The sequence below is a fragment of the Onychostoma macrolepis genome, chromosome 03 (assembly GCF_012432095.1).
Source record: "Onychostoma macrolepis isolate SWU-2019 chromosome 03, ASM1243209v1, whole genome shotgun sequence".
NCBI classification, from domain to species: Eukaryota; Metazoa; Chordata; class Actinopteri; order Cypriniformes; family Cyprinidae; genus Onychostoma; species Onychostoma macrolepis.
This window is the reverse complement of record NC_081157.1, coordinates 22,135,515-22,152,361: the sequence shown is the minus strand read 5'-3', so window position 1 is coordinate 22,152,361 and position 16,847 is coordinate 22,135,515. Positions and strand designations below refer to the sequence as shown.

Here is a 16,847-nt window from a genome sequence, read left to right as displayed (position 1 = left end):
GGGTGGCAACACCAAAGCAAGCCCCCATCCATAGTTTTTGGGGATTGATTGTCTGTCATGCACAGTTGTTCACAAATATTGCATTACCATTAAGTAATCATCTATACTGTTTAAAATGAAAATTTTTCAATATCCATCATGGCACCAAGTCAATACGCAATATAAAAAACTTCAACAGGTTCTAAATGTTTCTGAGCTTGTATCATTAAAGAAGACATGCGGTTTTATTAATATTACATAGGCTACTTAGATGGTATAAATCATGTTTTAGTGCAAGTTTAAGAGTAACACTTTTGAATTTTCTAACATTAGAAAGAAATACAACAATATCACAGCATTGAAACTGGATCAGTTTTGAAAACAATGTTTGATTTTCTGTTAAAGAGATGTTGAGGCAGCAACAAGCACAAATAAATGAACTTACTCAGTGTCTTGAAAGCTTTATGTCTCAAAAGAATGAGTCTTCTGTTACCTCAGCTAGGCAAAATAGTTTACGACGATGCCTTCGCTGTAATCGCGTTGGGCATATAGCTCGATATTGTCGACAACCCTGGCCTATAGATGCAAACTCTAGATCACCTCAAGTGACTGTGAATGAGACTTCTGTGGGCGAGCCTGATAGTGTAGTATCCCCTACTGTTTCGAGTCATATTGTGGAGGGGGATAGTGAAGTTTCACAGACACCTGTTTGCCCTACTATTGTACGACGTCTCGTAGGCAATTGTCCTATTGTAACTGTGCAGATGGGGGGAGTAGATATTTCCTGTTTATTGGATACAGGGTCAATGGTGACCACTGTAACGGAGTCATTTTTTGAGAAGCATTTTCGACAATTGGGAGCAGATATACTTAAAAAATGTAATTGGCTTCAATTAAAAGCAGCCAATGGTCTTGAAATACCATATGTGGGATACTTTGAAACCGATGTGACTGTGTTAGGGCAAATTCTTCTAGGACAAGGTATTTTGGTTGTGAAAGACCCTGTTGATACTCTGTCCCATCAGAGGAAAGAGCTGACTCCTGGCCTTTTAGGTATGAATGTGATTGGACAGTGCTATAATGATTTGTTTGAAAAGCATGGTCCAGCACTATTTTCAGTTCCACAGGTCAGGCAGGCAGAATTAGGCTGGAAGGATGCCCTGTCACAGTGCCATCGAGCAGATGATGCCCCCTCTCCTGGATTTATTGGTTACGTGAAAGTGCAGTCCCGCCATCCGGTTCAGATCCCAGCCGGGACCATGAGGTTAGTGCCTGCATTGTGCCCTAAGAACATAAAAGTTGTATCTCTGTTTTCTAGAACCTCTGGGTCCCGATGATGGGGGCTGCCTGCTGGGGTGTTAATCTCACCTGCCTTGTTGCAGTGTATCCAAGGAATAGTTCAGATACCAGTGGTTAACGTTAGCACAGAACCTCTATATTTACCATCAAGAATTAGATTGGGTAGTCTGGCCAGCGTTGAGGTAGTGATAAAATCAGATCAAGATATATTTTTTAAGGAAGATTTATCATGTGATTCTAATACCGTGATCGTTCAGTGTCAAACTATTACAACTGCCTCTAACATTGACACTCAAGGGTTAGAACTGCAGGGACTTTCGGAGGCTGAGAAGGAGGCCGTTAGGAGACTTTTAACAAAATATTCTGATGTTTTTGCTAAGGATGATAGTGACCTGGGTTGTACAACCTTAATTGATCACGAAATCCCGTTAGTAGATAGTATACCGGTACGCCAGCGACATCGTAGAATTCCTCCCAGTCAGTTTGAGGAAGTAAAGGCACATATTAGACAGTTGTTGGACAGCCAAGTCATTAGGGAGAGTTGCAGTCCGTATGCTTCGCCTATTGTGTTGGTGAAGAAGGATGGCTCCCTGAGGATGTGTGTTGATTACCGCCAGCTCAATTCTAGAACTCGCAAGGACGCCTATCCCTTACCAAGGATAGAGGAGTCACTTGATGCCTTGACGGGAGCAAAGTGGTTTTCAACATTGGACCTGGCTAGTGGATATAACCAGGTACCGGTTGCTGAAGCAGATCGTTTTAAGACTGCCTTTTGCACCCCATTTGGGCTTTTTGAATTCAATAGGATGCCCTTTGGGCTGTGCAATGCCCCAAGTACTTTTCAAAGGTTAATGGAGCGAATTTTTGGGGATCAGAGTTTTCAGTCTTTATTGCTCTATCTGGACGATGTTATTGTTTTCTCAGCTACGGTCAAGCAACATCTTCAGCGATTGGAGCTGGTGTTAGATCGGCTGAGACAACAGAATTTGAAGATAAAACTCAGTAAATGCTGTTTCTTCCGGCCAGAGGTACGTTATTTGGGGCATGTGGTCTCTTCCGCAGGAGTCAGTACAGACCCAGAGAAGATATCTGCTGTAGCTAAGTGGGCTCGTCCGCAAAATCTTCAAGAACTTCGATCTTTTCTTGGCTTCGCTAGTTACTATCGGCGGTTTGTTAAAAATTTTTCTTGTATTGCTGGACCCTTGAATACTTTAGTGGCGGAAGTGATCAGGGGACAAAAAAGCAGACGACCAAAGATTGATCTGGGGACTAAATGGACTGGCTCATGTGAAAATGCATTTCAAACTCTTAAAACTGCTTTGACCAATGCTCCAGTTCTCGCTTATGCAGATTTTAGTAAGCCTTTTATCTTGGATATTGATGCAAGCCACCAAGGTTTGGGGGCTGTTCTATCTCAAGAACATGGAAGTAAATATCGACCGGTTGCTTTTGCCAGTCGAGGTCTGCGACCATCCGAGCGTAATATGCAGAATTACAGCTCAATGAAGTTGGAGTTTTTGGCTCTAAAGTGGGCTGTTGCGGAAAAGTTCAGAGAGTATTTGCTTGGCCAGAAGTGCCTGGTGTATACCGACAACAATCCACTCAGTCATTTGCAGACTGCAAAATTGGGGGCATTGGAACAACGATGGGTTAACCAGCTCGCGGACTTCGATTTGGAGATTAAGTATAAGCCTGGACGTTCCAATGTTAATGCTGATGCTTTGTCTAGAAAAACTACTTCCCCTGTAGCTGAACTGTCTATGACTACTGCTGTGCCAAGGGAATTATATCATTGTGCTCATGATTGTCAGCATGTTGTTTTAAGTGAAACAATTTCTGCTCTCCCTGAACAACCCAGAGAAAATCTTAGCAATTCGCAAGGATCTGATTTAGTTATTGGCCGTTTCCTTGTTTATTGGGATCGCCAAAAGCCACCAGATGCACAGGAGAGAGCATCGGAGTCATCAGAAGTACTTGAATTGGTACAGCAGTGGGGAAAGCTGGTGAAAATAGAGGGTGTATTGTATAGGCGGTTCTGTCCCCAGGATGAACATCGAGAAATTTGTCAAGTTGTGTTACCAGCGGCTCTCAGGGAAAGGGTTCTTACAAGTCTGCACGATGATCATGGCCATCAAGGGATTGAGCGGACGGCGAGCTTAGTGAGAACTCGGTGTTATTGGCCTGGTATGTTCAAGTTCATTGAAGAATGGTGTAAAAAATGCCAGCGTTGCACCCTAGCTAAAGTGGTACGACCAAAAGTACGTAGTTTTATGGGGCACTTGATGGCGGAGAGGCCATTAGATATATTGGCCATTGATTTTACTTTGCTGGAACCTGCATCAAATGGACTTGAAAATGTACTGGTTATGACTGATGTATTCTCGAAGTTCACACAGGCTATTCCAACAAAGGATCAAACGGCATCGACAGTGGCACGTGTTCTAGTAGAACGTTGGTTCTACTTATTTGGTGTACCACGACAAATTCACTCGGATCAGGGGCGGTGCTTTGAAAGCAGACTCATTCAAGAGTTATGTAGACTGTATGGTATTTCAAAAACTCGTACGACACCTTATCGACCACAAGGAAATGGCCAATGTGAGCGTTTTAATAGAACAATGCATGACTTGTTGCGTACTCTGCCTCCAGAGGAAAAATGCCATTGGCCAGACCATCTTGCTCAGGTAGTATATGCGTATAACACCACTGAGCACCAGGCTACTGGGTACTGTCCTTATGTTCTTATGTTTGGACAGGAACCACATTTACCCCTTGACTTTATGTTAGGATTGGACAATCACACCCAGAGTGAAGTGGACTGGGTAGTGGACCATAAAGACAATCTGGAACGGATGTTTAATAAGGCTCGAGCCCGCCTTAAGTGTGCCACAGAGCATCGTGCCCGACTAAATGATCTTAAGGTGTGCCATGAAAGGTTACAAGAAGGCCAGGTGGTGTATCAGAGAGCTCATAACATCAAAGGCAGGAATAAGATCCAAGATGCCTGGGATCCTACTCCGTATAAGGTGGTCCGGTGTCCAGATGGAAATGGAGCGGTGTATTCTATTGCCCCTGTGGATGGAGGAGGTAATCTCAGACATATTCACCGCTGTGAGTTGCGTCCAGCTCATATTTCCTTGGATGACCCTGGACTTCCGGTTCTAGTGGACCATCAAGAAATCTCTGAAGACCGAGATGGGGACATGGTTGTTGTGTCCCTACTGCCTGAGTGTACATCTGTTCATGAGAAAGTTATTAGACCTCAAGAAGATAACATCTATCCAACTATAGTAGAGGATTGTGGTAAAGAACATCAGTCTTCACAACCAGAAGCTGTAGTAAGGCGTACTAAGAGGTCAACAGCTGGATGCCATGCAAATCCATATCGTCTTCCCCGGCCGGCATGTACTGGTGAAGTCCAGCTAAGTGGTCAGTTTGCTCTCCCTATGATAAGGCTGTCCAACAATAGGCCCCACGAAATGTTCCGCCCATGGTTGTGATGTGATCGACGGGACGTCGATTTAAATCTAGGGGGTAGATTGTAACGGGGCGTGTTTCAGGAACTACAAATCCCATCAGCTTCAGTTCTATAAAAGGAAGTGATGAGATCTGTTCTTCCATTTCCACCCTTTGGTCTCCGCTGACGATTTATGAATGGAAGTCGCGCCAGATCCAAGCTGGTTTACGTGTTGCATGGTGGCAATAGACCAAATGTAAGGATCGTTTGTGCAGTTACATGTCAAAGAGTGGAACATTGTTGAGTGTTGAACACGGTGCATCGTTAGGAGTATTGTGGCTGGATGGTTACCCGAGTGTCATAACCCAAAATAACGGATGGTAGAGGGATGCACGATTACCGTTTATTTTCGGTTGAATTATTGTTGAGATTGTGTTTTTCCTTTTGGTTGGATGTTGGACCAGAGTTGGTTGAGGAGAACTGAGGTCACACCAAAGACAAAAAGTGACTAAATAGATCATAGTCATCTTATAGGGTTGACTTACTTGTTCTATTTGCATTACCCACTGTTAATATTATTGTATGTTTTGTTTTTGTTGTAGATTTCTTTTGACCTGACGGTGGCTGCGGGGTTGCCTTCACTGGTGGATTGCAGTGGTGTGGTGGTTTGGTCACCTTATTTCCCTTTCCTTTTAGGTCTGCAGTGTGATTTGCCGTGAGCTTGGTTGCAGTGGGAGCACATTGGTTTGTATGCCCTTCTTGTCTTCACAACCTAGGTAACCTGTGGCCATCTGCGGGTTTTATTTGTTTTTTTCTATTTTATTTTCTTTTTATTTACTTTTCTGTGTGGGTAATTGTATTAATGGTCTGCAGCATCCTTTTAACATGTTAATGTTTATATTATTTTCTTTTGAATAAATATGTTTAAGGCTTCACTACCGCCTTCTGCCTGATTATTTCCCTCTTTGGGGTCATGATGTTACATTATGTTAACAATCGAGAAAACGTCAATACAATATTCTTACCTAACTCTGCTATTAGTTTTCGTGATCGGCATCTTATTGATTTCATGTTATTGTTTCTTCCGATATGGCAGAAAGGCCTCTATATCCACGATGAAAGTGGAGCGAGCGGTCAGAGAATCCATCACCAAACAATTACGGGATGAATCTCAGACACATCCGGACGGGATTAGATTTCTCAGAGGACTTCTGAATAAACCGAGAAGCAGTATCTGATTCACGAACAAATGTAAAAACAATTCGTTAAAGTGAATGGGCCGCGCTTTGTGTTTTCGACTCAAAAAGAACCGGTTCATAAGAGTCATTTGTTAATGAAGCCGACTACACTGGGCGCGCTGCGTGCAACCATCACGCACAGTTTAGTGAAATACTTTTTTGTTTGTTTTTTGCCATTATTTTCCGTTAGGCTGTCATCGCCGCGGCTGAAAAGTAGCACATGAAACACTGCTTACATTTATGTTTTATCCTGTGATAATTCTGGGGTGGCACAGCTTTTTCTTAGGGTGGCAGTTGCCACCCCGTGCCACCCCGGTAGATCCGCCCCTGAAGATAACGATAAAGATATAGTTCTAAAAATCGTTCTCAATATTAAAGAACAGCAGTGTCCACACCACAACTAACGATGAAGGAGAAAAGATGGAATCACTTTCAGAAAGATTTTTTCCAGCTGATGAGCGATACAAACACTGACGCCCAATCAGAATCCATCCTGCTGTAACTAGCGGCTTAGAATAAACAGACGATATCGTCCTTTTATCTTTATAGTTATCATCCTTGGTGTGAACGGACCTTAATGCCTTACTTTTTTTATTTTATTATTATTATTATTTTTTGCAAAAGGCGATTTTCAAACAGTGAAGTATCCTCTATTATTTTGTTTACCTCATCAGCTGCTGCGCAGTGTTGGTTGCTTGGTAACAGTCCTGAGAGTGGATTGTCGAACTTGATGGTGCAATTTAAGATTTCCTAACTAGAAATAAGATACGGTTTTGTAAGATAGGATAAGAATCCCAAATCAAGTTAAGATTTCGAATACGAATACAAAACATCCTAATTTAACACATCATATCTTAAATTAAGACCTAAAATATAAGAAACGTTCAGTAGCCTAATACGCCCCCAGGTGAGCATTATAGAAGGCAGGTCTACTGAAAGGTGTGGGTAGGTGGAGCATGTAAAAGGAAAGGAGGTTAGACAGTGTGTGTACGTAACTGACCTCATAAAAGAAAAAGAGAAGCAGAACAATAGACAGAAAATCATGGACACAGCAAGGTAAGTACATTAATGCAATTATTATTAGCTATCCATTTTTTCCCGATCTGTTGTTTTCTTTCTTTTATCACATTTAATTACTCAAATTCCAAAATAATAATCCAGAAAGCAACTTTCAGTTTTGTTTCTGCATCAGGGTGAGTCACTTTCAACTGGGTAACTTTACATTACTCTGTATGGTTAAAGAAAGTTTTTTTTCTATATAAAATAGTGTAAAATTATTTAAAAATAAATGTATTATGAAAGAATACATGCAATTTTATCATATTGTTAAAATGAATTATGTTATGTAAAATAATTCATTATATAAAGATAATTATAAACTGTACATGCAGTCACCAAAATGTAAAATCTTGTAATGGTTAAAATGATAAAGGCATGATTGTATTACAGAGACTGACCACGGATGGAAGAAATTATCATTTATATAATAATGTAATTCAAAAATCATATGTAAAAGAAGGCATGTGACTCTCAAATTATAGTTCAAAAGCGGACATGAGCAGACAAGCATTGCATGTTTGGTCAAAGCCATTTTCTGACACACAGTACTAAGCATTGCAACAAAAAACAATAGTAATAGTTTTGTTTATTTCATCCTTTTTGCTTAAACACATGACAGTGTATTTGTCTCACTTTGATTGCACAATATTTCTATTTGCTGCAACACATTTTAAAGACTCGTAGTCACCCATACCTAGTGTCTGTAAAACTATTATTTTTAATATTTCTATTGTGTTTGTGTATGTAGTATGCGGCATGGTTGTAATTGAATTACAATGAACCACTGAAGGCTCGATGCTTGTTGTGTTTAATAAACTACAATTAATAAAACATTATTTGAGCAGAACTGCTAAATTCATAGGTACACATTTCAAATTTAGTTATTCTAAATCTGTTCTTTTTTAGCAGAAGAAACATTAAAAACAACAACACCACCACTATGGAATTTGGATTTTTTACACATGAAGAGTTGTGTGATCATTTCTGCCAAAACAAGACAAAGATGTCAACAATAGAAGAGCCGTTGATGTTTCTCCGACATCTCAAGGACAATAGACTCATTACAGATGAGCTCTATGTAAGCTTGATCTTAAAATTTCAGACCAATAACATATTAATATAGAAGCAGAAAAGTTTAAAATTTAACATTTTTGCTTCTCTTTTTTGAAGCAAAAGCTTGAGAACACTGGTGACGATAATGGTGTGTATTGTGCCTTGGATTATATCGAAAAACGTGGAAAGAAGGATATTAGAAAGTTCTGGCAATGTGTGGACCAGGAGCATATTTTACAGCGTTACTCTCAACTCTCTGAAATCACTACAGCCCTGATGAACTGTGAGAAATATTGCTAGTCTCCATCTGAGAGTGGTTTTATTGTAATATTACACTTCAGCATTGCCGATTTATTTTCTAATTCTAGTTTCTATTTTCTCAGTTCATGAGAGTCAAGGAAACAGAAAAAGAGAAAGAGCTGAGGATCGAGGCACAGGAAAAGAAAGAGAGATTAAAAAGAGAAGGACAGAGAGCAACTGTGAGAGTGACCAGGCTGGACCATCATCACAAAGCACTAACAGCCAGAGGACGACAGATAAACACGAGAAGAGAGGTGAGTTCTAAGTCAGATAGTTGATTGACCACTCTATCTTTTTATCTGTCTGTCTAAATAATTACATTAAGGTTTGAAACCATTCTGTTTTTTATTTTGAAAAAATCTCCAGAACTTCAGAGCCCTCCAGACTCCAGTACACAAGAGTCATTTTCCTGTCCGTACTTGCATAGGAAAGCAGGTAAATTTTTGGACAATTAAACACCTTTTGGCATTAACACACATTTGCTGGACACTTAGTGTGTCTTCCCAACATTATTCATAATAAAAATGAAACATATAGTAAAATAATTTGTTCATTTTAATGAAATGCTTTCCCCCCTCTTCTCCCAAAGAGGATCTCTGGAACATGCCTAAACACAAGAGATGGCTTCCTGTCACATGTGGGAATGAAAAGGCCTCATTGGACAGAGAAGCATTGAATAACAGTAAGTTATCCTCAATGTTTAAATATCTCAAAGCAGCATAACCATCTTTCTCAAGGCATTATAACATTATATCAATAAAGAGTCCTGCATTTATGCTCTTTTGTTTTAATCTCCACATAGTTGTTTCAAAATAGCAGTTTTTTAATTTCCTTTATTTGCTTTTTTCCTGACATCTAAAATAATTAGTACCATATACAGGCCTATTACTATTAATATTATTTTAGGTGTGCATTTTATTGACACAAAGTGGGTTAAAGGAATACTTCACCCAAAAATGAAAAATTGCTGAAAATTTACTCACCCTCAGACCCAATGAATTTTCTTCATTGGAACAGATTTGTCGAAATGAAGCATTTCATCACTTGCTCACCAATGGATCCTCTGCACTGAATGGATGTCATCAGAATGAGAGTCCAACAGCTGATAAAAACATCACAATAATGCACAAGTAATCCACATGACTCAGTCAATCGTGAAGTGAAAAGCTGTGTTTTTGAAAGAATCAAAAATCATCATTTAAGACGTTTTTATTCTGACAGCATTTACTGCACAGAATCCACTGGTGAGCAAATTATGTAATGCTAAATTTCTCCAAATCTTTTCCGTTGAAGAAACAAACTCATCTACATATTTTAAGGCTTGAGGGTGAGTACATTTTCAACAAATCTTTGAGTGAAAAATTCCTTTAACAAAATGTATTTTTCAGATGTTACAATCGCCATAAAACCACAGTTTTTACAATGTGATCTATTGTCAATCAGTTTTTTGTTTGTTTGTTTTTTTGTGTATGTATTTGTTTTCCCAACATGACTTACACATTACAGTTATTTAATATTCAAATAAATTTTCTAATTACTTGATAAAAATGATCTGATTTAAGGCCATTGCACAGTCCGAAATTTTCGCACGTTAAAAAATAAATACGACCTCACGTTGTGTCAATCACGTTTACACACTCCCTCCGAAACTTTCGTCCGTCATAAAAATAAAAAAATCGGATCAGGTTCGATTTTCTGTGTTTTCGCATCCATAGCATGCATTTTGATAGGAAAGGATGAGGAATACCAAAAAAACTTATTCGAAAATTTCGAACTCAGTGTGCAATGGCCTTTACACTAGTGCTGGGCGGTATGACCAAAAATTTATATCACGGTATTTTTCAAAATTATACCGGTTTCACGGTATATGACGGTATTTTTTTTTTCATGCATGACCGGGTGTTAACCACATTTTTTACTGACTGAGGGAGGAAAAACTGCAGTAGATTGACTTAGAAGGCCATATTTTACTGTCATGATGAGCGAATATTGTAGAAAAATTCCACACTAAATAGTGACTAAACACGACCTATTAATACATGTTAACCAGGAGTCACTCTCATTTATAATCACGACATCGTCTGATAAAATCAACATTCATCTAACCTTACACTAAAGAGCGGCTATGTGGTGGTTTTGGCACTTTTTTGTCTCATGCAGTGCACTGTAAGTAACAAACTAAAAAATAAACCAAAAAAAAAAAAGTGCATAATATTAGCAGACGAACTATGCTCATATTTATAATCCAAAACAGTCAGTTAGCGGCAAGTGCTTGGAAACGCTGTTTTGTACTCATTTATTGACGAATCTGCTGCGGTACGGCCAGCTGAATGCGGTGCTTCTCTGCCGCTCGCTGCACAGAACAGACGCAGAGAGACGCGATGCTGCACTGGGAGTCAGATCTCGCGCTCGCGGGGCAGCACTGGCGACATCTTCCAACTGAACCATAGCTAAGGTCAGGCCCGGATTAACACAGTGTAGTGCCCTAGGGTGACCACATTTGAAGTGCCCCCGTTTTTAATAAAAAAAAAAAATTCCATAAGAACAGGTAGAATAAGAAGAATAAGTTACTAATCAAAAGAAATCATTTAACAAAATTAGTTTCCACTACAAAGGTGGCACAGAAGAACACAAAAGTGGCATGTAGGTAAATTTACAGACATTTAGAGAGGCTCAGAGGTGGCATGGATGTTTTAAATTCATAACAATGTTGTGAGATTAATGTTTTAAATATAACATTTTGAATATAGAACTATTGTTTGATTGAAATTATTTAAATAACTGAAAGGACACTTTAAACATAAAATAAAACTGCCAACAGGTGGCGGTAAATCACTGATTCGTTTGAACAGCTGATTCATTCAGGAACGAAGCAAGTGACTCACTTTATGAGTGGGTAATTGAATCACTGACTCACTAGACTCATTTAAAAACGCAGGTTCATTCATAAATGAAACACCGCTATGTTTGAATGGAGATGCAGCGGCTCGGCTGTGACTGTTTGAAACTATGTTCCTTGACTAAATAGAGCAAAATCAGGCAATATTGTTAAAAGTCATACAATGTACATCACTTTATATAACTTATTGTTTATTGAGCTGTTGTATTAATTTAATATCACATTTACAAACACCTTTAATAATCTTTAAAAGCTGTTACTCACTTCAGCAATCTCACAAAACTCCATTATAATCAATGAAGCTCTCTACACTGCACAACGAATCTCTTATTTACACCATCTACACTTTGTTTGTTATAACGAGAGCATTTGTGAGCGTGCATAACTCAGCAATGAACAAAAGTATTTTGAGCAGTGAGTGGATTCTGATTAACATTGCATTCAAGGAATCAACATATGTCTGCGATACATTACTCAACGCTGCACAAACACGCAAGTAGAAATCTTTGAAGCTCCTCTCAGCGCAAACACAAATAGCCTATGCTGATCCAACCCATTCTCACACCCAACTCGTCACATATTGAAGCTTGGTCAGGACCACTTGGCGTCGCTTTTGACGCTCAAGGTACCCTTAGCGTCATTTTTCGACTTGCAGGGTCCTCCGTTGCTTTAAATAGGAAACCCTTAGCGTCAATATGCCGACGCCATACTGGGAATTTTATCGTCATAATTAAATTATATATTGTGTAATAACATTGCCATTATTGCATATATGTTGGGGTGTGATTTTTCAATGTAAACAGCCACAACAGTTTTATTTATATTACATTATTTACACATTATGAGCACATAACCCAACCCCTGCCCCTAAATTTGTCAATAAAACACAAGATATAACAGGCAGATACAACTACTGTCATAATTTATTCAAAAATATTAATATTCCAAGTCTTCCGAGGCAAAACATTTGATTTGTGAGAGGAGTAGACGCGTTAAGCTCATCCGTATGCAGTCTGTGCGAATTCAAAAATGCCGCCAGAAGAAGCCTTGGTTGTGAAATGCTATTGGTTCTTGTGTGTCTCGTGACCGATTGCGTTTTGCTGTTCTGACAGGCTATTGGCTCTTCTGTGTCTCGTGACCAATTGCGTCATGCTACGGGACTTGAGTATCTTTTGAATGAGATGTGAGCGCGTTAACGGAGCGGGATCATTTTCAGCGATTAAAACCTTATGTTTTGCTCTCTTCTTCTCATAAAGACTTCGTATGGCTTCAGAAGACCTGGAATGCAGCACGACTTGTTTGTAATGCTTTTATACTGCTTGTTTATGGGCAGTTTTGCAATAAACACCGGTGACTTAACTTACATTTGCCTGTTAACTGTTACGTGTTTTATGTTGTTCTGAAGTGGGTAGGTTTAGGGTAGGGGTGGGTAAGGTGCTCCAATAAAAGTATAAATGTATATAAAATTATTTATATTTTTACAAATGCATGCAAACCATTAAACTAAGACAAACAACTGAAAACAACGGCGGAGAACGATTGTCATTTTCCATAAGCGTCTTGACCTGACGCATAAAGCAAGCAATTGAAAGCAATGGAGTTCCTATTTTGTCATATAATGACGCCTAGGGCACTTTGGCGTCTTCATAGTGACGCGAAGGCGTTTGACCATGCTTCAGTTTTTGACGCCTTGGGAGTGAGAATGGGTTGGCTGATCGGGTTAGTCGCACAGGTGCTCCTAAATATGTTTTGATAGTCGCACACAGTAGCTACTTTTCAGTCGCCCTGTATAGCCCTGGCAATGTGTCATGATATTTTCTCTTCTTTTTTTTAAATTTACGTTTGCACAACCGCCAAGTCGATGCTGCCTATCCATTTGTGAATAAATATGCTCGACTCTGACTGGGGAGGGGCAAATACACTGGGACCTGACCCAATCGCAATTCTTTATATGCGTGCATATATTTGATATTCTCTCTGTATATTGTATCATTAACTGTTCATTTTCTATGCATCTGTATCTCTTCCAGCAAAATAATATATACAAAACATGAAAAAATATTTTAAAGGTCTTGTCATTATCGTAATCACTTGGTGCCCCCCTATTGGCTGGTGCCCCAGGGCACTCGCCCAATCCCGTCTATGGATAATCCGGCCCTGGCTAAGGTTTATCCAAAAATGTCGCTAGGTTTGTCAGTTTGTATATTCTATGGAAAAAGCCGCTAAAAGGGTCTGAAAGTTGCTAAATATAGTGCTAAAGTCACGCTCGTGTGTGTGTGTGTGTGTGTGTGTGTGTGTGTGTGTGTGTGAGAGACGCGGGAGCTGATGGCAGCGGGCAGCGGGCGGTGGATATTGTGGATGAGTTCTTCTGTGTCATCATCACGTTCTACTAGTTCTACAGCATCAGAACTTTCACGCTTAGTAACACATACAGCTGTGTCCTCGCCACAATGCAATAGTGAAAAGAGACCCCTCTCAAACAGTGTCGCGTTCCGAACGTTATTTAAATAACACCGGTATTGCGGTATTTTAAAAATTCATATCATAAGAAAAATAAACACCGGTATTCGGTATGAACCGGTATACCGCCCAGCACTACTTTACACTATACACACTGTTAGACATTTCAAAGGGTTTCTACAGTAACTTACTGGCAACACTGTTGCCAGTAAGTTACTGTAATTAAGATTTACAGTAGCAAACTGCATTTGATTTATCAGTATACTACTGTAATTAATTAATTTTAATATAGACTTCATTAGATTTTATCATTTTTATATAGAATTCATTTTATTTTTACTCTACATAGGTACTACTGGCATTCAATTAAAACAGACACAATCATTACAAAATATCAAATTCTTTATTTAAAACATTGCATGTATAACACTTAAAAATACAGTCTTCCAATGCTGGAACAACTTCACCATTTCTCCTGTCTTAGGAAATTTTGCAGTGCGTTATGTTGTGTCCTCTGGATTCATCCTCACAAAGAATCTTTAGGCAACAGAAACATAACGGGGAAAAAGATAAACAGCCAAAAAATACATAGCCCTCTGCAAAATCTAGGTGCTGCTCCAAAACGTGGCCACCATCTTTGCTCACCATCCACTTTGACAGAAATGTCTTCTCTGAAAAACAAGTAGAAGAAATAGCACACTTTTAAAAGTCAAACCTCATACAGAATACATAAATCTCTCAAAAACATAGTTGTTCTCTTACCTCAGGGTCTCAGGGTGGCTGGCCTGCGCATGTCTTTCTTGATGCTTCATTGCAGTTGCCTTTAAAACACAAATACAAAAAAATGCAGTAAATTTTAAATTCCATTACAAACTATAACAAACTAATTCTAAAACTAGAAAGGCAGCTAGCCATAAAACTAGTTTAACCAAGCTAACATACGATTTTATTTTCTCAATAGGCTACTGGCCAACATTAGCCTAACTACTAACACCTGAACTAAATTTCACATTAGTTAACCTAATGTTAATAAAAGATAAGCCTTACTAGTTAAAAACAATTTTAATTCGGTAACTTAATTCAATAAGATGACAAAAGTCGTTTGAAACGACAGCGCAGTTTACCATGGTAACGTTCTGTAACCGCCATGTTGACGAGTAAATGATTAAACTGGTGTGCAAAAATCTGACACAAACACACAGACAAACGTACACATATTTTTATGTGTACGTTTATATTCTCTTGTAAGGTGCATCGACACACAGCCCAGATGTTCTCTGGAGCTCTTCCACTCTCGCGGGTTCATCCCCGGGCAAAACCCGGGGGGCGCAACTCGACAACAGACAACAATATAGAACCCATTATATATACTATCTAAAGTGGATGCGGACAGTAATGTAATGCCCCGGTATATTTCTGATGTACAGATGTACTCCAAGCACTGGCGCTGTTTCTGACACGAAGTATAAACGGATTTTCCAATCATTAGAAGCGATGTAACACATCCAGTAGTCAGTCCCAAGCTGCTGCGGCGTTATAGACACGGTGCAGGGCAAATTGTGTCAATCCAAATGTAAGAAATGAGGAAAATAAAACGACCTCAGTATAATGGCGCCAAAGAGACCGTTACAGTAGTAGGCTATACAGCAATTTAAAAAAATACAGTAAGTCTCTGTATGTGGGGTCTGACATCACAGAAAATTCCCATGATGCAAAGGGTATTACAGTTATTTACGGTAAAGGGAATTTGCATTATTATATTGGGTGATATACAGTAAATAACTGTGGAAATTACAGAAATGTCTAACAGTGCATGTAATCATTTACACAGCTGTTTTATTAACATCAAAATTCATACAATACAACTTTATTTTCAGGAAAGAGGAACTGTATAAAATATGGCAGAGAAATGATCTCCCCTTTTATATTTGAGAAAATGGGTGGAAAAGAAACATGCAAGTCTTGGAAAACAAGTATATTATGCCAAGACACAAGCCTCAAGCGTCTCATGGAGGTGAGAACAGGAAGAGTTTATGCTAATATGTCTTAGTACTTGAACGCATTTTCCAAAATGAAACAATATCTTTTGAATTCTGTGACCTAATGGTAGTCTTTAAAGCGGAAAAAAAAAAGAAAAGAAAAATATATTTCCATTGTGCTCTTCTAAACTGGTTTCTTTTTCTTTTTAGATGAAAATGTTGAAGATACCTGAACTTAATAGAAAGTTTACCCTTCGTAAATGATGTGCCATGCATTATTTATTTAGCATTTTCAGTTACTTAATATACTGAGCTCATGAATCCACTAGTTAATTAACTAGTTGTGAGTATAATTAACAGCTAATAATTAAATTATAAAAATGTGAAAGTAAAATAAATAATTTTAAAATGATATCAATCAAAATAAAACGCTTACTAAAAAAAATAAAATATTTGATTTGTTTACCTGCATGTCATGTGACCGTAAACCAATGTGAGAAAACTGTGAACATGAAAATGTGACACTTGATTATTAAAATATTTATTTTAAAAGCTCAGGGGGACATAAAGTAAATATATTATTAGGGGAAAGAGGTTCAAATGACAAAATAGTAGTGCATTTTAATGTTTCAAAGACAAAGGCCTTCCAAAGACTTAACTCACTGAGTGATAAATAAATAAATAATAAATTAATTTGTCTGTAGTTGATGTAATGTTGAAGCACTTCTTAAACCTGAAAAGATTTTTGTAAACCCAATGGTCAAAGGCTGTGTGACATCTCAATTTTCTGTGTAATTACATCCATCTGACTAATGACTGGTCTTTGTGTGAATGTCCACAAAACTGGAAGATTTTCTGAATGTATATAATCGGTAGGCTATTTTAGGAAGGAACATTTGTAAGATGAAAAGGAGGAATTAGGGAGAATCAGTAAATTGTGAATAATTTATTGCTATTTTATTAATAATATGTAATCATGTAATCAATAAAAAAGTAACTGTAGTCTGATTACGAGTATTTTACAATGTAATTTAATCTAATTACAAGTACTTATCCAGATTACATGTAATCAGTTACTACCTAGCTCTGCGAATATGTTTAGATGATAAATATTACCTAAATAC

The 16,847-nt window shown here is 38.4% G+C and overlaps 1 protein-coding gene across 2 annotated transcripts; it reads left to right on the top strand.

Annotated features, from left to right (window-relative positions):
* The first annotated feature begins 5,363 nt into the window (after positions 1 to 5,363).
* si:dkey-68o6.8 (nuclear body protein SP140-like protein) lies at positions 5,364 to 16,525 on the top strand. Of its 2 annotated transcripts, none has more exons than XM_058771044.1 (8): positions 5,364 to 7,029; positions 7,942 to 8,110; positions 8,203 to 8,368; positions 8,469 to 8,639; positions 8,752 to 8,820; positions 8,975 to 9,067; positions 15,622 to 15,758; positions 15,934 to 16,525. In XM_058771044.1, the coding sequence occupies exons 1-8, from the start codon at positions 7,016 to 7,018 to the stop codon at positions 15,985 to 15,987; spliced, it is 873 nt and encodes a 290-aa protein (XP_058627027.1). In that variant the 5' UTR covers positions 5,364 to 7,015; the 3' UTR covers positions 15,988 to 16,525. The 2 variants fall into 2 exon arrangements, with proteins under 2 accessions (XP_058627027.1, XP_058627026.1); XM_058771043.1 differs by having other exon boundaries at positions 7,939 to 8,110.
* The last annotated feature ends 322 nt before the right edge of the window (positions 16,526 to 16,847 follow it).

What these genes read in the sequence shown, in the direction of transcription:
- si:dkey-68o6.8 (XM_058771043.1), top strand. An exon ending in GTACTTGCATAGGAAAGCAG is followed by an intron (nt 8,821 to 8,974) that starts GTAAATTTTTGG and finishes CTTCTCCCAAAG; the next exon opens with AGGATCTCTGGAACATGCCT. An exon ending in GCCTCAAGCGTCTCATGGAG is followed by an intron (nt 15,759 to 15,933) that starts GTGAGAACAGGA and finishes TTTTCTTTTTAG; the next exon opens with ATGAAAATGTTGAAGATACC.